General features: G+C 32.1%; 1 protein-coding gene and 1 long non-coding RNA gene across 3 annotated transcripts; one reads left to right on the plus strand and one right to left on the minus strand.

The window, feature by feature from the left end:
* Positions 1 to 26,946, plus strand: LOC131174543 (uncharacterized). Its single transcript, XR_009144914.1, has 2 exons — positions 1 to 102; positions 26,820 to 26,946. It is a non-coding gene; the product is annotated as an uncharacterized LOC131174543 (long non-coding RNA).
* LOC131174541 (protease inhibitor HPI) lies at positions 52 to 27,201 on the minus strand. 2 transcript variants are annotated; one of them, XM_058138197.1, is made up of 3 exons: positions 27,142 to 27,201; positions 26,820 to 27,029; positions 52 to 102 (listed from the first exon to the last, which is right to left on the minus strand). In XM_058138197.1, exons 1-2 carry the CDS (start codon positions 27,158 to 27,160, stop codon positions 26,836 to 26,838), a joined length of 213 nt encoding a protein of 70 aa, XP_057994180.1. In that variant the 5' UTR covers positions 27,161 to 27,201; the 3' UTR covers positions 52 to 102; positions 26,820 to 26,835. The 2 variants fall into 2 exon arrangements, with proteins under 2 accessions (XP_057994180.1, XP_057994176.1); XM_058138193.1 differs by lacking the exon at positions 52 to 102 and having other exon boundaries at positions 26,649 to 27,029.
* Positions 27,202 to 27,361: the final 160 nt, after the last annotated feature.

Raw genomic sequence — 27,361 nt, forward strand, 5'->3', positions numbered from 1 at the left:
CATAAATCTAAATTAACACAAATTTTTATTTCCCAAATCACAAAGAACAGAGATTATTTATTTGCGATCACTTCTTTATTATATAATTTCTGCTCCATTGAGGTAATAAACCAAGCAATCACCACTTAAATAATTAAAAAAAAACTAATAATTATAAAATTGCCCAAGTTATTTTCAAATCTATAAAGAGGACCAAACATTTGTTATTTTTTAAAGTCAACGTTTAGAGAGACAAATATCAAATTTTAATGGGGCAAATTTGAGTTTTAATATTTTTTTTAATACTAAAATGTAATTTTTACAAAAACTAAAGGGACAATTGCCTCATTCTAATACACGTTCATCACTAAAAATAAATAAATAAAAAAAATTAAAATTAATATCTTTTCATACTTTAAAAGTAAAGAAAAACTAATTAAATTAATTAATTAACTTATTTAAAGGTAACTTACGTATATTATAAAACATGAAATGTGGTAGATTAGTAGTGTTAAATAGTTTTAAATTTATAAAATTTAACATTTAAATTTTAATTGAAATGGAAATTAAGAAAAAATAAAAGGTAGTGTTTATTATAATATAAAATGGTGTGAACTTCTGTATAAATATAAATTATTTAACTTCATTTTTAGTTCGGTAATAAATACATTTTATTTATAGAAACAAAAAAGTAATGAACCCATTAATCAATTTTATTTAATTAGATATACAAGATACACACATCTAACATAAGTTTTTATTTTCCAAGTCACAAATGACAAAGACCGTTTATTTAGAGTGGCTGTTTATTATATAATTTTTTTATTTATTTAAGATGATATATCATATATTTGTTGTTTAGCCAATAGCCCAATAGTAGGAATTCGAGTGACCATCCCATTTTCATCAAGCCAAACCCAGACCCTGTTCAATCTGTAGTCCAGAATCACAGGCATTCCCTCCTTGATCACGATTGCTCCCACATTTTTATTCTATGGTAGCCACTGCAGAGTCCCCTTTGGCCCCGACAAGCTCCGGCCATGAACTCTTAACTGCAAAAGTTAATATTTAAAAATAGGACCATGATCGATAATAGTGTGATTCGTGAAGGCAGAAAAAAAGATTATTAAAAGAGGACTTGCATATACTAGCTTGAGCCTTAATTATCTGAAGATTGATTTGCCATTCTCTTCTTGATCCCTAATTCTCAATAAAATCTATGGACTGAAGGTTAATGGTTTTGCTTTGCAAGTGCAGGTTTTTGTATATTGAAACAGATTGCTATCTTCGAATCTTTAGTAGAACAATCGCAGCCGACATCTTTGAATTCTGGCATTCATTACCTTCTTCATGCTTTGTTGAGATTTAAAAAGAAAAAAAAAAAAATAGAAGTCAACAATTGTGGCTTCAGTGGCAGCCTCCCAAAGCATGCTGCCATGCGAATTTGGCGGTGGCACACAGTGAGTTGGCGATGAGCAATTCTTCCGGTGCCTATAAATTGGGATGTACGAGAAACCGTCCAAATTAATAAATACTATTAATCCAACTCAATTTTTTTTAGCTTTGAGTATGAATTAGGAATTATATAAACTGATGTATTTTAAATTGATTTTAATTTTAAAAATTATTGAAAAGATGAAACTGAAATCGGTGTTTATTGAAGAAAATAAAGAAAGTGATCATAAATATTCTTATTGAAAAATTATGGAACTTAATTTTTTATTTTGTTTTTGTTTCTAAAATGGTGTATGAAGAAGTTTGTAAAAATTTGTTATCAAGAAATTTAATTTGAAATTAAATGTTTCAAAATATATTAGCGTTAAATTATATATTTTTTTTATTAACAAATGATAATAGTTTTCATTATCCAATTTAATGTATGCATGAACGTGAAAATGTACAACTGAACCAACCTAAACCCAACTTGCTTTTATTGTAAAAACTGAAGAGATTGATTTTATAATTTGTTTAGTTGGTTTTGATTCCAGTTCTTTGCAAATTGACTTGGTTAATTTGGTTTGGATAAATCCAAATTAACCCATGTATACCCCTACCTGTAAATATGGGGAGTTCCTTTCATTTTGATGATGTAGCTTGGTTGAGTAGCTCTCAAGAGCTTTGGAGCTTGGTGAAGAAAGCTCAAGAGCTATGGGAGAGCAAGCTCCAGATTTGAGAGTGAGATGTACTCTAGGATAATTTTTTTCTCTAGGTTGTTTAGGAGGATATTTTTTCTCTAGGTTGTGTAGGAGGTGTTATTTCAGTGGGGTAACTTAAACACTAGGTGAAAATGGAATTTGCAGAGTCTTTATTTTCTTTTGAGGAGTATATAAATTATTGCAAGAAATATTGAGTGAAAATTTTTCAAGGGGTTGTAATATTTGTATGTATTATTATTCTCATATAATGGAAAAAATAATTTATTGCTATCTGTAGACATAGAATGGTATTGAGCTTAGGGATGGCAACAGGTAGGATTTTTACGGGTACTTGATATGACCGAACCCTACTAGAACGGGTTAGAGTAGTATATAATTGGGTTTGAGACGAGTTTGCATTTGAAATTTAATACCCCTAACAGGTTTGGGTCGGGTTCGGATTTTACATGTTGGGTATCCATTACTCGAACTCGTTTATATAAATATTTAATTAAATATAAAATATATATATATATATTAATAATATTTATAAATTTTTATATATTTTATTTTATATGAAATAAAATTGAAATATTTTATAGAATTATTAAATTTTTAAAATATAAATTATTAACAAAAATAATTTTTATATAGATTTTTAATTAAAATATATAAAATTAAATAGGTTTGGATATTTTTCGGATAATAATAATAGGATTTGAGATGGATTCGGGTAATTGAGAATAAATTTTAATCAGGTTTGAAACGAATTTGAGTTTTGAGAATATTAATCGGGTTCAGGTTCAGATACAGTAATTTTTACGGGAACCCTATTTGTTGCCACCCCTAATTTAGCCGAAACACGTCAAAAATTCTATCTCTTTTATATTTTTGCTACAGTATTTATTTTTGGATTAATTGTTAATTTTCGTAATGAGTAGTATCATAGTGTGTTTCTCAACATGCTTTCATGATGCTGCATATGATTTATCTAATAAACATTAAAAAGCTAAAATTTGAAAAAAAAAAAAATACAATCATCGTATGTTTGCTAAAAAAATTAAAACTAATAAAAATATTTTTTTCATATTTGATTGATAGCTATATATGTTTTTCTTAGGATATTTAATTTTCATTATAATATTTAAAATTAATAAATTTTAATTTAATGATATTAAATTATTTATAAAACTATAAAATTTTAAATTTAAATCTTAATTAAAATTAAATTATATAAAGTAATTTTTGAATGTAATTAAGATAATAAACTAGTGAATACAGATGACAGATATCAATCAAATATGAAGAATTGCTTAGCCTTACATACATGATGTTGTATGTGATTTTCACAAAAAAAAAAAAATACAATTCATCGTATATTTGCTATAAAAATTAAAAATAATAATTTTTTTTTTTTTCATATTTGATCTAATATTAATATTAAACGCATCTAATTTAGCCGCGCAAACGGAGCTATACGCTTGAGTTTGCTTGCGAGAGGGGCAGCCAAGCAATCACCACTTGAATTGTCACTTTAAATTAAAAAAAAAAAAATTATAGACTCAATAACATAATTTATTAAAAAATAAATAGTTCTATACGGAATTAAAAAATTTCTGACTGAAAAATTGAGTTTTCCATTTACTTGCACAAACAATCAAGTTTAGAGGTAACTACTTAATTACATTATTTAGTTACTAAATCAATTGTTATTAACAATTAATTTATTGGCTGCTAAAATTGGTTTCTACTAGCAACCAATTTGTAATTGGTTAATAAATCAGTTGTTAATCGATATTAGAAAAATCTTAAATATATGTTGAGCAACCGATTTTAAAATTGATTACTAAAATCTGTTACTAATAGCAATCGATTTTAAAATCAGTTGCTAATAGCAACCAATTTAGGAAATTAATTGCTAAATTAAAGAATTATTTTAATTGACATCAAAATTAGCAACTAATTTGTAATCGATTGTTAAAATCGATTATTATTTACAGTCGATTCCTTTGATTTTTACAACTAATTGCAAATTGGTTGCTAGATTTTAGTTCAAAAATTTCCTCCTAATTTTTTATTTTATTTTTTTTAATCAATTTGCGAATTGATTGCTAATAGCAACCGATTTTTGTAACTGATTAAAATTAGTTGATATTAGCAACTAATTTTATAATTGATTTTTTTCTCCTAAACAATTTCTACTCAATTTTTTGTTTTTTTTTTTTTGATTTGTAACCAATTTACGAAGTTAGCAACTATTTTTTAAAACTGATTAAAATCGGTTACTATCAGCAATAGATTTTTCCCCCAAAAATTTTATCAATTATTTTTTTATTTTGATTTGCAACCGATTTACGAATAAGTTACTAATAGTAACCGATTTTTTTCACACAAAAATTCTTGCCCATTTTTTTTATTTTAATTTACAATCGATTTGCGAATTGTTTATTAATAACAATCAATTTTTGCAGCCAATTTTGTAACCGATTGTAAACTGATTACAAAATTTTCTCCCCAAAATTCCCACCAAATTTTTAAAAAAATTAGTAATCGACAATAAATTGCTAATTCACTTATATAAACTATTATTCATTTTTATTCTCCACTTCTCACTTTTTTCCCCACTACTCACTTTCTTTTTCTCTTTTTTCTCTTTTCTCTCATTTTTTTTATCATCTTTTTTATTCTCATATATTTTATTCATATTTTCCCTTTTTAACTTTTTTCTTTATCATCTTTTTCTTTTTCATCAATTTTTTTTATCATTTTTTCTCTCTCATCTATTTTCTTATTCGTCTTTTTTATTTATTTTATTTTTTTTACATAAAATAAAAATTTTTCTTAGTGTATATATATATAGTAATTTATCTTATAGATATCTTTTTATATATAATTTTTTGTTAATTTTTTTAATAGTTATTATTAGTAATTTTTTATAATATTTTTATATTAATTTTTTAGTATTAAATTTTCATTAATAATTTATTGTTTTAATAATTTTGAAAAATTTATTGATTTGAATTTTTTATTTATTATTTGGAAGTTTAATTTTTTTTATAATATTTTTAAATTAGCAATTAATTTTCGGTTGCTAAATTAGTTACAAATAGCAAGCGATTTACAAAATGGTTGCAAAATTCTAAAACTAAAAACACCAAATTTTGTGCATTTGATTATTTTTTAGTTGCTAATAGCAACCGATATCAGTTGCTACTAGTAATCAATAATTTTTTTTATCAAAAGTTTTAATTTTTTCAAATTTAATTAATTTTAGCAACTGATTTGATTGTCGGTTACTATTTGCAATCGATTTGGTTATCGGCTACTATTTGTAACTAATTTCATTACAATGCATCAATCATTGCTAAATCGATTAGCAACTGATTTTGATAGATTAGCAACCGATTCGATTGGTTGCTAATCTATTTTTTCTTTTTATAGTGTAATAGCTTATATAATTTTTTTTATGTTGATTAATATACCACATTATAATTTTTTAGGTTAATTAATATGCCATGCAACAATTTTTTAAGAGCAACTAATATTATTTTATAATGAGAGCTGATATAATTTTGTATCTAATATAATTTTTTAATCGTAATTGATATAATTTTATTATAGATAAAATTTTCAATAGTAGATAATATAATTTTATACTTGATATAATTTTTAATAACAATTGACATACATTTTTAATTGCAGTATGATATAATTTTATATTCAATAAAAGATATATATATATATATATCATTTAATTTTAAATTTTGAAAAAATATTAATAAATTATTTTTTTAATATGTTATAGCAATTTTAAAGGATATTTATTAGATTATATGACACACTTTCATAAACTACTTTTTAATACATAATGATTTTTAAAAGATTGATAGATGAAAATCACATCAAATATTAGTAAGATTTGTTTTTACATTAATTTGTTACTTTTATTAATTTTCATAATTTTTTGATATTTTATTATGGGAAGTATGAGGCGTCATGCAATGGGTTACTTGCCGTAGTGCAGTGGACTGATCATGTAAAAATTTTGTTGGTGCAAGTGGGTGGTGTCCAACAATGCCAGATGAGTCATGCCTTGGTGGTGGGGTCCTTGATAGTGATTGTAGCCGATGTTGCATGGTTGATGTAGAAGGCATAATTTGTTGATTTGATAAATGAGAGATGGGCAAGGGGATAGGTCCAGTATGTCCAGTACAATCCGACATTTGAGAGGAGCCTTTGTTTTCTTTGCTCTACCCAAAAAAAGAAAAAAATGCAAGATCTAGAATGAGGCTTTAATTTGTTTTAAGCGTATAGCTTCAACCAAAAACCCGCAGCTCATTATATTTAGGTGGAGTATGAAATAAAATTTCATATGTTGTGGTTTTATGGTTATGAAGTGAAGGTAGTCTATTTATGACATACACAGCTATATCAATAGCATAATTCCAATATTGGGAAGGGACAGAAGCATGATGGACCAATGCTCTTCAGTTTCAACAATGTATCGGTGTTTCCTTTCCGCACATCCATTTTTTTCTGGTGTGTGAGGATAAGAAATTTGCTGAGTTATACCATCCTTAAGTAAATATTTAGTTAAACCAACACCAACACCCCCATCTCCCTCCCCCCCCCCCCCCTCCTCCCCCAATCTGCTTGGAAGCATTTAATTGGCAACTCAAAATATTTTTCCATTACATGTCAAAAATTTATGAACACATTAAGAACTTCATATTTTTGACGAAGAAAGTATATCCAAGAATATTTACTGAAATGGTAAAAGAAAATGACATAATAACGGAAACCATCAATAGAGGGAACCGGTGATGGTCCCCAAACATCAGAACAGACCAATTGCAAAGGTTTACTAACTCTAGAATCTGAATCAACAAAGGGAAGTTTATGTGATTTACTGATTTGACAAGCACTGCAAGGACTAGAATCTAATTTATTGAAGACAAATTATTGTGATGAAAAACTTGTTGAAAGGTACGAAATTGAGTATGTCCAAGACGCGCATGCGAGGTACAAAATTCAGCAACATTGATAACTGGTGCATGAGAATTGGCCGATTGAAGTGATATGTTGTAGAGACCATCTCTACTCGGGCCTTGGCAAAGTATTCGGCTCTTGAGGATATCCTTAACAAAAAAATTATGAAGGAAAAATTCAATAGAAATGTTATTCTGAGATATAAAACCATGAACAGAAAGAATATTGCGATTAATAACATGAGAACAAAGAATATCATTAACAAAGAACTGAACATCATTATAAGACATGTGAGAAGAACCTTAATGAGTAATAAGTAAGGTAGTACCATTGCCAAGAAGGACTTTGTCAGTGCCAATATACGCAGAAGAGAGTTGGTCAGACATCCACGATCGACCGTGATTGATAATTGGCTCCTGAGTCAATTGTCCAGGACTATTTTGGCATGGTAGTAGTGGGGGAAAATTGGATGTAGGTTTTGGATGGTTGGGAGAGTAGGTGCGAGGTGAAGGGCATTCCGTGCCACATGTCCATTGCCATTGCAATTATGACAAATAATTGTTGTCTGAGATGAATGAGAGGCAAAGGTGGAATTTCTGCCTCGTCCATGACCCCTTCCACGGCCACCACAAAAATTAGTTGCATTGTTCTTTGTAGCAATATGGGTAGTAGGTTGGACTGAGTTGTCCAAAGAGATTTTGTCCATTTTCAGTTGCACTTCTTCACTTAACAATAACGCGTGCAAGTCATCGTATGTAATGTGGGTGTTTCTGGCTTCAAGAGCATGTACAAAGGGATGAAATTCAATGCCTAAGCCTTCCATAATATCACCTACCAAGATATCTTCAGAAACAGCAGATTGTAAAGCAGCTAATTGATCTGAGATTGGCTTCCCACGTTTCATATAGGTGTCAACAGTTTCAGATCCTTTTGTCAAGCGTTTCAACTGTTTGCGAAGCTGTTGAATTTGGGTTCGGGATTCGGACGAAAATATCGTCTCAAGTTTCAGCCGTGCCCCTCTTGCTGTTTTGAAGTGTTGACCCTGTGTAGCTTAAAATTAGCATTGATTTTGATGATAAACAAAACTCAACTAGAATCTATTTAACTCAATTTCAAGTGATGTGTAGATTCTTTCTCTTATTCATAAAGAATCTTTGAGGTTGCATCTAAGGAGGAAGGGCACTCAAAGGCATCTCAAGATGAATCCAAGTTGAGAAAGAACAAGATTATAAAAGCTAAGAGTCGGAGTAAAGGTATGAAAGTCATAGAGTTAGGAATAAAGTCTTAGGACTTGTGTAAAAAGAATAGATTAAAGTTCTAGTCAATTGGAGCTCAAAATTAATTTTTCTTTTAATTATTTTATAAAATTTTCTCTCATTACGACTTTGGATATTGCTATTGGAATATATATTTATCTTAAGGTTTAAATTAGATTTTTTAAGATTACAATTTGAAACAGACATCTGGTAAATTAGTTTGCTAACTTGTTTGCTAAAATATTAGTTTGCTAATGTTTTTGCTAAAATTATAGTTTGCTAACTAGTTTACTACTATCGCAAAAAATTTCATTAGTTTGCTAAATGATCAGAGTTGCTCTACTTCGTACAAAAATTTCATTTCGATTGTATCTTTTAATTTGGTCGCTAATTTTGCCACATATATTAAGCGCTACCTTTAACTACAAAAATTGCATCATCGATAAAGAGTCCGTCAGTATAAATTGGATTAAATTTTATTTTTCTTAGCTTCTCTATTTTGTCGGTAACTTATTAATAAATTATCAATAAAATTCGGTAGTCGATAATTTTTGTAGTTATTTTTAAAATTTCTTGTATTCATTTTATATATTTGTATATTTGTTTAATTTGAACCCTCGTTAATTTATGTATTGAACTCTCTTTTTTAATGAAGAATATATTTTTACAAATCAATTGAATCCTATATATTGAGCAAATTATTATGTGTTTTTGGTGTCTTCACCTACAAAAGTATGAATCTCATCTTCTTAAATTTAAGGGCTAACTACTCAGACTCTGTATACTATTCATATTGTATAATTTATTTATATGCTGACCCAAAGCATTACGAATAAACCAACAGATAACACCATACGGGGGAGAGTCGAAAAAACAATAGCTATGAGAAATAGAACTTGCATGGCCATCCATCCAATCAACAACGTTATTTGCTTCCCTGTAAATATGATGAATTTGGACTTCCCAACCGCATCTCAAGAGTTCATGAATCTTCATAACAACCGTCCGATATAACCCCAAACTTATAAACTGCCTTACACAATATTAACAGCGACATGATTAACCTATATATATATATATATATATATATATATATATATATATATATATCACCAATATCAACAACGTGATTGTAAACTTATATATATAGATAAATTATTTTTATTTAATCATTATATGCTCAACTCAACTCAATTAAGTTTTTATCTAAAAAATTTGGAGTCCGATATGTGGATTCTCTTTCTCCACTCTAAACGATTTTGGGTTAAATCCTAAAAATGTATAATGCTTCTAGGTCATGTTGTACTACTCTCCTCCAAGTCGCTTTAGATCTGCCCATTCTTTTCTTTCTATCCTCTAACCTAATGTGCTCTACTTATCTAACTGAGCCTCCGTGTCTACACTTCACATGACCAAACCACCTCAATCTCCCTTCTCTCAACTTATTCTCAATTGGCACCACTCCTACCTTTCTCTAATACTCTCATTATGGACTTTATCTAGTCTAGTATGGCCACTCATCCACCTTAACATTCTCATCTCTCGCAACTCTTATCTTAGACACATACAACTCATTCAGTACCCAACACTCACTACCATATAACATGGCCGGTCGTATGGCTGTACGGTAAAATTTTCATTTCAACTTATTGAGAATCTTGCAATCACATAAAACTCTCGTGGCATGTCTCCACTTCAACCATCCGGCTTTAATCCTATGACTAACATCCTCCTTACATCCTTCATCTACTAAAAAGACTGAGCCGAGATATTTAAAGTGATTACTTTAGGACAGTACCATTCCACCCAAACTAACTTCTTCCATATCACTAGTTCAGCCTTCACTGAACTTGCAATGCATGTATTCTGTATTCGTTCTACTTAACTTAAAGCCCTTTGACTCTAGAGTACTTCTCCAAAGCTCTAGCTTTCTATTGACTCCTTCTCGTGTCTCATCTATCAGAACTAAATCATCCGCAAATATCATGCACCAAGGGATACTCTCTTGTATATGTTTCATCAATTCATCTAAAACTAATATAAAAAGGTAAGGGCTTACAGATGAACCTTGGTGTAATCCAACTAAGATAGGAAAATCTCTTGTGTCCTCTCCCACTGTGTGCACAATAGTAGTTGCTCCTTCATATGTATCTTTCAACACTTGTATGTACCTAATAGATACCCTCTTTTGTTCTAACACTCTCCATTAGACATCTCTTGGAACACTATTATAAGCTTTCTCCAAATCGATAAAAACCATGTGTAGATCTTTCTTCACATATCTATATTTCTCCATCAAGCTTCTAATGAGAAGATCGCTTCCATAGTTGAACGACCGGGCATGAAGCCAAATTGATTGGGAGAGATAAAAGTATCATGACGTAGTCGATGTTCCACAACTCTCTCCCACAAGTTCATAGTATAGCTCATGAGTTTAATTTCCTTATAGTTTGAGCAACTTTGTATGTCTCCCTTATTTTTAAAAATATGTATTAAAATACTCCTCCACCATTCATCAAGCATTTTCTTTGAGTTTAGAATCTTATTAAATAATTTAGTTAACCATGACACTCCCATATCTTTCTAATACTTTCACACTTCAATTGGTATTCCATCGGGTCCACAGGCTTTACCCACTTTCATTCTCTTAAGTGATTCCTTTACTTCTAAAGATCTAATAATTCTAGTATAATTCACATTCTTTTCTATTGCTCTGTTGTTTATATTCACGCTATTACCATTTTGACTATTATTAAAGAGATCATCAAAATAATTTCTTCATCTTTCTTTAATGTCCTCAATTTTCACTAACACTTTTCCTTCTTTATTCTTAATGCACCTAACTTGATTGAGATCTTGACATTTCTTTTCTCCTCCTTGCTAATCTATAAATACCTTTCTCCCAATCTTTATTTCAAAGTTTCTCATATAACTTTTCAAAGGTCCGCGCTTACTTGACTAACTGCTTTTTTTTACTTGACTAACTGTTTTTTTGCCTCTTTCTTTGCTATCTTATACTATTCATATGCCACATTATTATAACAATTATGTAATTTATTATATAATTTTCTCTTTCTCTTCACTGCCTTTTGTACTTCCTCATTCTACTACCATCTCTCTATATACACATAGATCATTTAACTTCATATATAATAAGCTGCAAAAAGTTACAGAGTGATGTGATTCTCCAACTCTTCCATTGCCCAACTGATCAAAGTGGCTGTTGAACCACAATTAGACTGCAGGTTGGTGGTGCATTTATTTGAGATTGATTCATAAATTATGAAGGGAGATCAATAAGAATAATGAACCCATTCATCAATTTTTATTTAATTGGAATTACAATCAAACTTTCAATTACATATATAATTTTTATTCCACAAGTTCCAAAGGAAAAAGACCGTTTATGTATTTCGAATTACTGATTTATCGTTCATTTAAGATAATATATCATATTTGTTGTTTATCCAATTGTAGGAGTTCGAGTGACCACCTTATTTTCATCCACCCAAACCCAGACCCTGTCACACCTGAAGTCCCCAGTCACAGGTGTTCCACCTTGATCACTATTGCATCCACGTTGTTTTTGTTCTCTTTCTTTGTGGTAGCCGCTGCAGAGTCCCCGTCTGCCCCAAGGAGCTCCGGCCATGAATCCCTGAAGGCAAAAAATATATATATATGATTAAAGAGGACTTGCATATACTTGTGCCGACGCTGACTTGCCATTCTCCTCTCGATCTAGTTTTCAATGAAATCAGTAGATTGAATGTTAATGGTTTGGCTTTGCGTGGGGGTTTGTATACATTGTAACAAATTGCTCTTCGAATCTTTAGTAGACCAGTCATTGCCGACATCTTTGAATTCTGGCAGTTATCACCTTTTTGGCATGCTTAATCCCACTACATGATGCCGCATATGATTTATATAATAAACGTTAAAAAGCTAAAATTTTTAAAAAAATGCAATTCATCATACGTTTTCCATATAAAATTTTAAAATAATAATTTTTTTTTTTCATATTTGATTGATAGCTATATGTATTCACTAATTTATTATCTTAGGATATTTAATTTCCATGGAAATATTCAAAATTATTAAATTTTAATTTAATAGAGCTATTTACAAAAATATAAAATTTTCCCTAAAAAATAAAACTATAATAATTTTAAATTCAAATATTCATTAAAATTAAATGATAAAAAGTAAAATTAAATGATAAAATCCATATGGAAGTTTTTAAAAAAATTATTAATTTTACAAAAATAATTAACTAAGAAATCATAAATTCACATTTAAAAAAAATATAAGCTTTATATTAAAAAAAACAAATATTTAATTTAGATTGAAACTGAATGTCTTATAAAGGCTAATTTTTAATTATAAATTTCAATATACCAAGTCAATAGAGTTACATCATCTATTGTTAGATAATATATTTATTCACATTAACATTAAATTATGTTAATGAAATTTTATGAATATTTAATTATATTTTTTTTAGTATTTAAATTAAGTTTAGTATTCATATAAATTAAAATTTTTTAGTTTTATTTGTATTTAATTTCCAAGTTTTTTTTTTATTGCAATCCAATTTCATCTAGAATAAATACTCTAAGAGTTGTATGATAATCGGAGTAAAGCATTTAGTGATAATAGCTATAAAAGGCAAGTTGCAATGGATGATCATCAAGTGAGGCAAGTTGCAATTAAAAACAATATGACTTGTGTTTTAGTTTTGGAGATTCAAGTTTTAGTTCTGAAAATAACAATCAATTTTTCACCTCCATAAAGGTAACTTCCTTTCTTATAGAAAATAGCTTTTTAATGGCAATAAGTAATGCTTTTTTTTTTTTTTTTATGAGTATGAGCATTAATGATTTTCTTTAAATTACTACTTGGAGTCATTCACTCCAAGCAACTCACTGTGGAAGAATACTAAAATTATTTGGTGTCTCACATTATCGCGGACTTCATAGTATACATATAAAATTTTTTACTTAATGTCTTTTGTTTTATATTTGCAAATCAAATGGTTTAAGTTGATTGTATAAATTTTAGGATAAAGTGGGTTAACTTTTGTGATTTTTTGAATGTTAGGCACAAAATTTTTTAGATGTCCAACTCCATTATGTATTAGAACAAGAACAACTTAATATTTTAGTGATAAAAGTTCACAAAATTTTTATTGGTACCTAACTATATATATATATATATATATATATGTACACATTATTCTTTACCAAAGCTCCTAAATTAGAGAAATTATTGAGTATATTGATGTACAGGATTTTAATGCATTTTTTACTTTCATATATGTGAATTTCTATGAAATGTGAATTTTAACTTTTGTTTTAAATTAATATCGGGGTTAAAAATAATTTTTTTCATATTTTTACATAGTAAAAATTAATTTTCAAAAATTTTATCTAGTAATTTTTAAATAATTAAAATTTAAGAATAAAAAAACAAAGGAATAAAACTTCAAGAAACCATATTTTCTCGCAACTTTTGTGACATCCCTTACCCGTCTACAGTATAGCCGAGCAAGAAGTGCCACATTCGGTGCCGGAGCACCCTATCTTGTTTTATCATATCTATTGTAAACTTTTTATGTCATTTAAAACATGTATTCTATGTGTAGAATTTTTTTTTTTTTTTTTTTTTTATATCTTATTTCTGTGGAGACCCGGACAGAGCCTCCCTTATTTTATTAGCATCTGGCGGATTCCACTAATCACCTGTTAACATGTTCATATTCATTTTACACATTTCCATATCATATTCTCATGTATCATATCATTTACAATTATTTATGAGATCTCAAAATGAAGTATTATCTATTGCATTCATATAGAAATTCATAGATAATAAATTACAAGTTTTCATTTCAATCTCAAAGTTTAATTACAAGTCCAAAATGAAATACATCATAAACTAGTAATTACATCATGACTAAACATAATGAACCAAAATACTAGTCTATACATGGGCCCTACAAAAATACAACAGACCGGTGAGGTGACTCTGGACAATGGCAGATCTGATCAAAGCTCGCTGTACTCATCGTCTTCTGCCGCGTCCGATCTCCAAGACTACGCGATGGAAAACCAACGCGCTAAGCATAACGCTTAGTGGTGCATAATTTATAATAACAATAATTTAATAATTTGAAATAATATATGCAACTCATAATTTCTGGGTATTTTACATTTTTATTGCTCTTTGGAAATAATTAACATTATTGGGATCTTTTATGATTACTTATTGTATTTTAAGTCTTAATTATTTATTTATTTATTTATTTTTTCAGTGCCCAAGAAAACCTATAACAAATTATAAAAGCTGGATGTACGGGTGTATCGTTAGACACCATATGTCTATCCAAAGATATCGCTGCGTGCACGAGGCCACCGTCGCACGAGGCTTTGTCAGCTTGTAAAGCCAGAAATAAAGTAGGAATATAGCCTGTAGAACAATCATACCAGACATATATTGTCAGTTCATGATTTTCTCGGTAGGCAGTACTGCTATCTGTAGTCCCTAATTGGTATACCAATTTATCCAACTAAATAAATAAGTCTAGGTATACTATGGGCAATTAAACATTTTTAATTAATTTAGCACTATTCACTGTTACTATTTTCTAGTACTGTTCATTAGTACTATTAATTTCATATTAATAGGAAATTAGTCCCAATTTACATATTCATATCATTTTTAATATTTAATTATCCTTATGAGGATTTTAATTTTCATAGATAGCATTTTTCCCATGAACCTTTCTTTAGGTTCATGTTGATGTGTTATATTTATCTAGGAATTTGACTAGGTTAGGATGTCTATTTAGTCACACTTCCTTCATAACAATTGCTCCTCTATGTTTAAACTTGAATTTCAGTTTTTGAATCACTGAATTTGGGATTATAGAACTCAAGTTATGGTCAAAATACCAAAGGAATAGTATTTTGGGACATTTTCTGGGTTGGCAGTTTCAGTGACCCAACTTGTGCTAACAATTTGATTTGGTTAAAGGCAAAACTGGGTTAAGTGGTCTTCATGAAAAGTGTAGCCCTATGTCTAAACTTTCCATGGTTAAAATTTTAGGATTTTTGGACCAGTATAGAGAGAGTTATGACCAAATGAACACGTACTGTTCATTTGGTCATTTTCTGGGTTGGCAGTTTCAGTGACCCAACTTGTGCTAACAATTTGATTTGGTTAAAGGCAAAACTGGGTTAAGTGATCTTCATGCAAAGTGTAGCCCTATGTCTAAACTTTCCATGGTTAAAATTTTAGGATTTTTGGACCAGTATAGAGAGAGTTATGACCAAATGAACACGTACTGTTCATTTGGTCATTTTCTGGGTTGCAGGGAAATCCGAATTTGGGCAGTATTTAGGTCAAGTTTTGGACAGAATTGGGGCATGGTTTCTTCATGGAAAATGGGCTATTTTGGGTCTAGTTTCACCTCCAATTGGCCTCATACCAATTGGGGTCACACAATTTTATTTATGGCCTAAAATGTACACTGCCCTCAACAAACACAACCTGCAGAAAATTGACACTTCCAAAACTCAATCTCCTCCAACTTCCTTACTTCAATTTGCATGCAATACACTTCTATAAGCAACAATCTCATCCCAATAGATCAATTTCAACATCTTACACAAAGTCCTCAACATTTACACAAACCCTAGTTTTCAAAGTTTCAAATTTACACAATCAAACACCCAAACATTTCAACTAATTACACATTCTCATAGAACCATTTTTTCATCACTTAAAAGCAATAAATTTCAAGTTCCATGGCTGCCAAAAATTCAAGGGTTCTTTCCTCTAGATTTTCTTTTTGTTTTAATGGTATTTATGCTTAGCTAAACATGCTTTTCATGTTTAATAAAGAGAAGAAGAGGGATTAGTGCACTAACCTTTTTGGGTGTCTTGCCAAACTTCAATTTCTCTTCTTCAAATGGGTATCTAAAGCTTCCTTAGGGTGTAGGGAGTATTTTTGTAAAGGAGCTATAAGTTTTGGTGTGTGGAAGTTGGAAAATCAAGCTTGAAAGCTTGACAAAAATGGTGGAGAGGAGCACAAGGGTGGACGACAAGAGAGAGGGAGAGTGGGAAGAAGATGGAGAGAAAAGTAGGTGGGTTTTGTCTCTTGTGCTTTATATATTTATATTTTTATTGTAATTATTTTTGTTTAAATTTTTCTTATGTTTATTTTTTTCTTTTCTTTAAATACCATAAGTCTTTTTATTTTCCTTTCTTTTCTTTTCTTTCCTTTTCTTTTCTTGCCCTTTCCATTTTCCAAATTCAAATTCATAAAATTAATTTATGTTAATTATTCTATTTCCAAATTTTAATTTGACATTTAAGTCAAAATTCACATCTAGGGGTAAAATGACCAAAATGCCTTTCATGGTACTCATCGGGTTATTTTTATTATTTTATACCAATTTATAAATTCTCTAAACTTTAATTTATTTTTCTCAAAATTTTTCCTATATTTTTTTTATTTATTTCATTAATTTATGCCTCTTTACTATAATTTAAGTGTAGTTCCAGACATTTTGACTGTCCGAATAGATATGAGTCGTCGGAACAGTAAATTGTACGGACTACCTATGGTGAGGGCGTTACAATTCTTCCCCTCTAATAGAAATTTCGTCCTCGAAATTTACCTAATGTGAAGAGTTGAGGGAATCGCCTCATCGCCTCCTCGCCTCCCATGTCGCTTCTTCCGTGTTGTGGTGTCTCCACAAGACTTTCACTAGTGGGATCCTCTTATTTCTCGAAGTTCTTTCACTTCCCGTGCAAGATTCTAATCGGTTCTTCTTCATATGTCAAATCAGGTTGCACAATTATCTCCTCTCTGAAATGACATGTGAAGGATCTGATCAGTATCTCCGAGCATCGACACATGGAATACATCGTGGATCTTGTCCACTGTGTGGTAAAGCTAGCTCAGAGGCTACTAGACCCACTCGCTCAATGAAATCGTATGGACCTATAAAGCTAGGGCTCAACTTACCCTTTTTACCAAATCTTAGCACTTTTTTCCAAGGTGATAGCTTTAGAAACACCTTCTCGCCAAACTCATACTCTATATCCTTTCTCCTCAGGTCGGCATATGACTTCTCCATTCCCAAGGCGACCTTCAAATTGTCTCCGATGAGTTTCACTTTTTCCTCCGTCTGTCTCTACTAAACTGGGCCCACTATTTTCTCCTCACCCATTTCGCCCAAAGATAAGGGAGTTCTACATCTCCTCCCATACAACGCTCATATGGAGCCATTTTTATATCGGCTTGGTAGCAATTGTTGTAAGCAAACTCTACCAAAGGAAGATACTTCTCCCAACTTCCTTCAAAATCAATGATGCAGCTTCTCAACATATCCTCCAATACCTGAATCACCCGTTCTGACTGTCCATCCGTCTGTGGATGAAAAGCCGTACTGAAGTGTAGTCGAGTGCCTAAAGACTCCTGTAGCCTCTTCCAAAACCTCAAAGTAAATCTCGGGTCTCGGTCAGATATGATCGATGTTGGCACTCCATGTAGCCGGACTATCTCATCTATGTAAATTTCTGCAAATCTCTCTAATGAGTAGCTGGTTCTAACTGGTAGGAAATGAGCTGACTTGGTCAATCTATCCACAATCACCCATATAGTATCATGCTTCCTCTGTGTCAATGGTAGCCCAGTCACAAAATCCATGGTAATACGGTCCCATTTCCATTCTGGTATGGATATAGGTTGCAACAACTCGATGGAACTCGATGCTCACCTTTAACTCACGGCATGTCAAACATCTAGTCACAAAATCACCAATCTCTTTCTTCATTCCAGGCCACCAATAATGTGTTTTCAGGTCTTGGTACATCTTGGTACTTCCTGGGTGCATAGCATGGAAGCTACTGTGCGCCTCTTTTAAGATATTCTTCTTCAGTTCCTCATCTCTTGGTACACATATTCTGCCACCCATCTCCTTTCAACTCATAATCGCCTCCTTCCTCTTGAGTTCGCCCATACAAGCTTAGCAACTTTTCATCCCTTAATCGTGCCTCTTGTATTTGTCAGAATAAACTTGGCTTTACACACAACTCACCAAAAGTACCCCATCCTGTGTTAAAGACAATGAGCATTCAATGCTCTCAAAGCCATCATGGACTTCCCGCTAGGGCGCCACCACTATATTTGCTTTCCTGTGATGGTATTCGATCACACATAAATAGTCTTTAAGGAATTCAATCCATCTCCTCTGTCTCAGATTGAGTTCCTTCTGAGTTGGCAAGTACTTTAGACTCTTGTGATCAGTGTAGATGTAACACTTCTCACCATATAGGTAATGCCTCCATATCTTCAATGCAAATATTATTGCCGCCAATTCCAGATCATGAGTTGGGTAGTTCTTTTCATGTGGCCTTAGCTGTCTAGAAGCATAGGCAACTACTTTCCCTTCCTGCATTAGAACACACCCAAGCCCATTGTGAGAGGCATCACTATAGATCACATAGTCTTTCTCTGACTCTGGCTGTGTCAACACTGGAGCTTCTGTAAGCATAGCCTTCAGCTTCTCAAAGCTGGTTTGACATTTATCATTCCAGTCAAACTTTGCATTCTTATGCAAGAATTTAGTCACAATGCTTATAAGGGAAAATCCCTTCACAAATCTCCTGTAGTATCCAGCTAACCCCAAAAAGCTTCTGACTTCTGTTACATTTTTGGGAGGCTTCCATTCAACTATTGCTTCAATCTTCCTTGGATCTACCCTGATTCCATCTGCTGACACAATGTGTCCAAGAAAGGATATCTCATCCAACCGTAAGTCACACTTGATAACTTGGATACAACCGCTTTCTCGCAGCCTCGTAGTACTACTCTCGTGTGTTCATCATGCTCTTCCTGGTTCTTAGAATACACCAAGATATCATCTATAAAGACCACAACAAATCGATCCAAGTAGGGATGAAAGATGCGATTCATTAGGTCCATGAAAGCCGCTGGTGCATTTGTTAGCCCAAATGGCATCACTAGGAACTCATAGTGTCCATACCGGTCCCGAGCGCTTTAGGAACATCTGCCTCCTTCACTCTCAATCGTGATAGCCCGATCCGAGATCTATCTTGGAGAATACTCAGCTCCCTCAACTGATCAAATAGGTCATCTACCCTAGGTAAAGGGTATTTGTTTTTCACACCACCTTATTCACCGCCAGAGTCTATACATAGCCGAAGGGTGCCGCCCTTCTTCTTCACAAATAGCACCGGTGCTCCTAGGTGACACACTAGGCGTATGAAGCCTTTGTCTAGTAGCTCCTGTGAATCGAACTTTCAACTCTCTCGCTCAAGAGGTGCCATCCTATATGGAGCAATGGACATTGGTGCAAGATCTGCATAACCTCTATAGCAAACTCCACTTCTATTGGGTGGCAACCTGCAACTCTTCCGAAACACATCCGGAAAATCACATACATGGGGATCTCCGCATGCTTGGGCTAGTCTTCCCGGTATCAACCACATGTGCTAAGAAAGCCTCACACTCTTTCTTATCAATCTTCCGCCGTTGTGGCTGATATGATGGTGGAAAGACAACCTGCCTTCACCCACAATCGTAATCACATCCCCATCTACTCAGTAGTGACATCCTCTTTAGCCGACAATCTACCATCGCCGATGACGTGATAACCACCCATACCTAATATCACATCGAATTCATGGAATGGTAGCTCAATCAAGTCAGCTAAAAACTCATACCCTTGTGTTTTCAGAGGACAACCCTTGTAGACCTTTTTCACCATGACACTATGGCCTAAAGGGTTTGTGACTTGTATGTCCTCCTCTAGTTCCTCTACTTGTACCCTTCTATCAATTGGTGGTGTGATGCACACATATGAATGTGTGGAACCCGATCAATCAATGCACATACAAGTCATAAAAGAAAATGTACCTCTAATGACATCACCGCTCGCTCATCTCGAGCTCATGGCATAAGCACGAGGTGCTACCCTAATCTCCCGCCTCGACTGCCTCTCGCAGAGGCCTCGTGATGTGCCACCAGACGTGCCTCGCAGGTCTCCTACCCCTCTGTGCTGCTGGGGCAGACCTCTCCATCTGAGGTGGAGCAGTGGGAGCACTAGTGTTCCTCTGTGGACAATCCTTCAGGAAGTGATCCGTAGACCCACATCTCAAACATCCACCGCCAACAACTGCACTCTCCTCTCGTGGGTCTACCACAATGTACACAAGCAGTGGTGGGGCCGATCCGTGTAATCGCACTGTGAACTACCCACCGATGCACCGCATTGTCCTCCTCCTCTCCTTGGAGCAAACCGAGACTTCGCTTTTGCCCCGACCTTGAGTCCGACTCGAGACACCTTGGGTCTCTTACTACCCGTGTCGCTGAACCGACTGCACCAGAACCCCTCTTGCGCTGCCTATCCTTTCGGATCGCTCTTCATTTCTCGACTTTCTCCACATCAAGGGTCGATGCTATCAACAGAGAGAAATCGTGAAGTGGTGAGATGTCACTATCAACCCGATGTTGTCATTCACCCATCCTCAAATCTTCGCATTTATGAACCTCTGCTGGCATCAACTCCAATGCATATTCGCTAAGTCTCACGAATTCTCGCCATATTCAGAGATCGCCACCGCCTCTGCCTCGCTGTGAATTCTCTTCTCGCCTCCAAGTACACATGATCGATGTATTTCTTCTCAATTCAACCGTAAAGAACTCCTGTGTGATCTGTGCAGCTGTACTACTCTAGATATCACCCACCATCTATATGCATCCTCCGTAGTGCTGATAGAGTACACTCCAACCGCCGCCTGGGTGCAATGCAATTGCGCAATACCCTCTCTGCCCTCTCCGCCTAATACTCGCCCACTGGATCATCATCCTCTTACTGAAGTCAATCGCCCCATACTTTCGCAGCTCTCTAGTGGAGATCTGTGTATAGGTTGCGTGTGGGGGTGGAGGTGGCGCAGTGGTGGGGTGGTGGTGGGTGTGTGGTCCGTGGAGGTGGAGGTGGTGGTCGTGGCTGTGGAGGTGGAGGTGGCCGTGGAATGGCTCGCGAATCGATGGAACACCGTGTCATCTGCTCATAGAAGGCCTGTGCCCTACTCACGCACTCGAGATGACTCGCTCTACTACCACTTCTCCCGACTAGAGCAAAGCGTGACTCTCTACTTCCTCCTCTATCGGCCTGAGGTCCGTGCTCAAGGATCGATGCCATCGATCCTATAAAATGCATACAAAGAACAGATCCGCATTAGTGTCACCTCGACTCTATTTAAAGGCCCATGCAAGTGATGCAACTATTTCTTTCTATCTATCTAGGTCTAGGACCGCCTAAACTGCTCTAATACCACTAAATGTGACACCCCTTACCCGCCTCACAGATAGCCGAGCAAGAAGTGCCACATTCGGTGCCGGAGCACCCTATCTTGTATTATCATATCTATTGTAAACTTTTTATGTCATTTAAAACATGTATTCTATGTGTAGAAATTTTTTTTTTTTTTTATCCAATTTCTGTGGAGACCTTATGAGCCTCCCTTATTTTATTAGCATCCATGATTCCACTAATCACTGTTAACATATTCATATTCATTTTACACATTTCCATATCATATTCTCATGTATCATATCATTTACAATTATTTATGAGATCTCAAATGAAGTATTATCTATTGCATTCATATAGAAATTCATAGATAATAAATTACAAGTTTTCATTTCAATCTCAAAGTTTAATTACAAGTCCAAAATGAAATACATCATAAACTAGTAATTACATCATGACTAAACATAATGAACCAAAATACTAGTCTATACATGGGCCCTACAAAAATACAACAGACCGGTGAGGTGACTCTGGACAATGACAGATCTGATCAAAGCTCACGCTGTACTATCGGTGTCGCCGCCGCGGGTGATCTCCAAAGACTACGAGATGGAAAACCAATGCGCTAAGCATAACGCTTAGTGGTGCATAATTTATAATAACAATAATTTAATAATTTGAAATAATATATGCAACTCATAATTTCTGGGTATTTTACATTTTTATTGCTCTTTGGAAATAATTAACATTATTGGGATCTTTTATGATTACTTATTGTATTTTAAGTCTTAATTATTTATTTATTTATTTTTTTTTTCAGTGCCCAAGAAAACCTATAACAAATTATAAAAGCTGGATGTACGGGTGTATACTGGTTAGACAGCCATATGTCTATCCAAAGATATCGCCCTGTGCACGAGGCCACCGTCGGGCACAAGGCCACCGTCGCACGAGGCTGCCACAGCTTGTAAAGCCGTAAATAAAGTAGGCATATAGCCTGTAGAACAATCATACCAGATATATATTGTCAGTTCATGATTTTCTCTGAGGCGCATTACTATCTGTAGTCCCTAATTGGTATACCAATTTATCCAACTAAATAAATAAGTCTAGGTATACTATGGGCAATTAAACATTTTTAATTAATTTAGCACTATTCACTGTTACTATTTTCTAGTACTGTTCATTAGTACTATTAATTTCATATTAATAGGAAATTAGTCCCAATTTACATATTCATATCATTTTTAATATTTAATTATCCTTATGAGGATTTTAATTTTCATAGATAGCATTTTTCCCATGAACCTTTCTTTAGGTTCATGTTGATGTGTTATATTTATCTAGGAGTTTGACTAGGTTAGGATGTCTATTTAGTCACACTTCCTTCATAACAATTGCTCCTCTATGTTTAAACTTGAATTTCAGTTTTTGAATCACTGAATTTGGGATTATAGAACTCAAGTTATGGTCAAAATACCAAAGGAATAGTATTTTGGGACATTTTCTGGGTTGGCAGTTTCAGTGACCCAACTAGTGCTAACAATTTGATTTGGTTAAAGGCAAAACTGGGTTAAGTGGTCTTCATGAAAAGTGTAGCCCTATGTCTAAACTTTCCATGGTTAAAATTTTAGGATTTTGGACCAGTATAGAGAGTTATGACCAAATGAACATGTACTGTTCATTTGGTCATTTTCTGGGTTGGCAGTTTCAGTGACCCAACTTGTGCTAACAATTTGATTTGGTTAAAGAAAAACTGGGTTAAGTGGTCTTCATGAAAAGTGTAGCCCTATGTCTAAACTTTCCATGGTTAAAATTTTAGGATTTTTGGACCAGTATAGAGAGAGTTATGACCAAATGAACACGTACTGTTCATTTGGTCATTTTCTGGGTTGGGTTGCAGGGAAATCCGAATTTGGGCAGTATTTAGGTCAAGTTTTGGACAGAATTGGGGCATGGTTTCTTCATGGAAAATGGGCTATTTTGGGTCTAGTTTCACCTCCAATTGGCCTCATACCAATTGGGGTCACACAATTTTATTTATGGCCTAAAATGTACACTGCCCTCAACAAACACAACCTGCAGAAAATTGACACTTCCAAAACTCAATCTCCTCCAACTTCCTTACTTCAATTTGCATGCAATACACTTCTATAAGCAACAATCTCATCCCAATAGATCAATTTCAACATCTTACACAAAGTCCTCAACATTTACACAAACCCTAGTTTTCAAAGTTTCAAATTTACACAATCAAACACCCAAACATTTCAACTAATTACACATTCTCATAGAACCATTTTTTCATCACTTAAAAGCAATAAATTTCAAGTTCCATGGCTGCCAAAAATTCAAGGGTTCTTTCCTCTAGATTTTCTTTTTGTTTTAATGGTATTTATGCTTAGCTAAACATGCTTTTCATGTTTAATAAAGAGAAGAAGAGGGATTAGTGCACTAACCTTTTGGGGTGTCTTGCTAAACTTCAATTTCTTCTTCAAATGGGTATCTAAAGCTTCCTTAGGGTGTAGGGAGTATTTTTGTAAAGGAGCTATAAGTTTTGGTGTGTGGAAGCTTGGAAAATCAAGCTTGAAAGCTTGACAAAAATGGTGGAGAGGGAGCAAAAGGGTGGACGGCAAGAGAGAGGGAGAGTGGGGAAGAAGATGGAGAGAAAAGTAGGTGGGTTTTGTCTCTTGTGCTTTATATATTTATATTTTTATTGTACTTAATTTTGTTTTATATTTTCATGTTTATTTTTTCTTTTCTTTAAATGCCATAAGTCTTTTTATTTTCCTTTTCTTTCCTTTTCTTTTCTTGCCCTTTCCATTTTCCAAATTCAAATTCATAAAATTAATTTATGTTAATTATTCTATTTCCAAATTTTAATTTGACATTTAAGTCAAAATTCACCTCTAGGGGTAAAATGACCAAAATGCCTTTCATGGTACTCATCGGGTTATTTTTATTATTTTATACCAATTTATATTCTCTAAACTTTAATTTATTTTTCTCAAAATTTTTCCTATATTTTTTTATTTATTTCATTATTTTATGTCTCTTTACTATAATTTAAGTGTAGTTTTAAATATTTTGACTGTCCAACAGATATGAGTCACTGAATAAAGAAATTGTACGGACTACCTATGGTGAGGGCGTTACAACTTTTTTGTTTTAGAGTATACGTTACCTCTTATTTATTTTATTTTTAATTGATTTTATATATTTTATAATTAAAATAAATTTTAATAATTTATTTAACAATATCAAAATAAAATCTATTTTAAAAAAGAAAATAATATTAAAAATATAATTTAAGATTAAAAATATAATTTAAATATCAGTAAATTTATTAATATTACTTTTAATTAAATAATTACTAAATAAACTAAAAATAAATATATTATAATAAAAATATAATTAATTTTAATTAAAAAAATAAATTGGTGCGTGTGCAATGATAAATTAGTACTTTCTATTTTAATTAGCTAAAAATAAAATAAATTATTATTATTATTTAGAAAAAAATTAATTTGATTGGTTATATTAGTTTTCTATGTAAATCTAAATTCTATTCTATTAACCATTTTATTAACCATTTTTAGTTGAGCTGATAAGTGAAAAATTATGAATTTAATTATAAAATAGTCATCTCATCAATTTTTTAAGTTATATAATTAATGATGAGGAATTATATTTATATAAACAAAATATATAATAAAATTTATTAATATATATTTTAATTTTATTAATTATATTATTACATTATTATTTAATTAATTTAAAATTAATTAAACTAAAATCTTAATAATTTTTAATAATTTTATACTTAATAATATATATATATATCTTTCAATTTTTTTTCTTTGCTTAGCAAATTCATGTAATGTTTTTCTTGTAATTAAATCATATATGTATAAGAATTTCTTTAATTAATAATATTAATATTGCCGTAGATTTATTGGATACTGGATTTGGCAAGATTGAGGATCTCCAGAAAATAAAAAAACAGGTGATAGTTGGCAACCACTTCAATGCTTAGGTCAGTAATCGGATTATGAATTGAGTATTTAATATAATAGGAGTGTGAGTATTATTTACATCTCTAATTTTGAAACTTTACTTTATTTTTATAGGGATTGTAATAAATTAGTGAACACAGATGTCAAATATCAATCAAATATGAACTTCAAAAAAAAGAAAAAATCAAATATGAAGAATTGCTTTGCCTTACATACATGATGTTGCATGTGATTTTCACAAAAAACACAATTCATCATATATTTGCTATAAAAATTAAAAATAATAAAAATATTTTTATTTTTTTAATATTTGATTTAATATTAATATTAAACGCGGCTATACACTCGAGTTCGCTGGTGAGAGGGGCAGCCAAGCAATCACCACTTGAATTATCACTTTAAATTAAAAAACAAATAGCTCAATATACAAAATTAAAAAATTTCTGATTGAAAAATTGAGTTTTCCATTTACTTGCACAAACAATCAAGTTTAGAGGTAACTACTTAATTACATTATAAAACCTGTATAATACCATGCATTTGAAACTATGAATTATTTATTATTTTATTTTAATAATATAATATAAATTTTATTTTAATATTGGGCCTAGACTTTTTTATTGAATGAAATATTATCTATTAAAAAAAAAAAAGCAAAAATTACGGAGTGATGTGATTTTTACTCTCCAACTTCTTCCTTCAGTATCCAATTGATCAAAGTGGCTGTTGGACAACAACTAGACTGCATGTGAAGGTTGTATATTTATTTCAGATTGATTTATAAGTTATGAAGGGAGATCAATAATAAGGCTAATGAGTAACTTGCAAAATTAGTTCAATAATAAATGTATTTTTTAATTTAATTAAAAATTTAAGTTCAAATGGCCTTATCTGATTTATAGAATTATAATTTAAAAAAAAAACTAATGAACCTATTAATCTATTTTTATTTAATTGGAATAATAATCAAACTTTTAATTGCTTATATAGGATCCACATAAATCTAAATTAACACAAATTTTTATTCCTCAAATCATAAAGAACAGATATTATTTATTTGCTATTACTTTTTTATTATATAATTTCTGCTCCATTGAGGTAATAAATTCGTTGTTTAGCCAATGGCAGGAACTTGAGTGACCACCCGATTTTCATCCACGAAAACCCGGACCCTGTTGAAATTTAAATCCTGAGTTATAGGCAATCCCTCCTTGACCACGATTGCCTTCACATTTGCATTCTCTGTCTGTATGATACCCGCTGCAATGTCCCCGTTTGTCCCGACGAGCTCCGGCCATGAATTCTTAACTGCAAAAGTTAATATTTAAAAATAGAACCATGATCGATAATAGTGATTCATGAAGGCAGCGAAAAAGATTATTAAAGAGGACTCGCATACACTAGCTTGTGCCTTAATTACCTGGACACTGACTTGCCATTCTCCTCTCAATCTCTAGTTCTCAATGAAATTGCCCACCTTATTTTCAAATCTATAAAGAGGACCAAACATTTGTTATTTTTTAAAGTCAATGTTTAGAGAGACAAATATCAAATTTTAATGGGGCAAATTTGAGTTTTAATTTTTTTTTAATACTAAAATGTAATTTTTACAAAAACTAAAGGGACAATTGCCTCATTCT

Source organism: Hevea brasiliensis, chromosome 2, assembly GCF_030052815.1.
Source record: "Hevea brasiliensis isolate MT/VB/25A 57/8 chromosome 2, ASM3005281v1, whole genome shotgun sequence".
NCBI classification, from domain to species: Eukaryota; Viridiplantae; Streptophyta; class Magnoliopsida; order Malpighiales; family Euphorbiaceae; genus Hevea; species Hevea brasiliensis.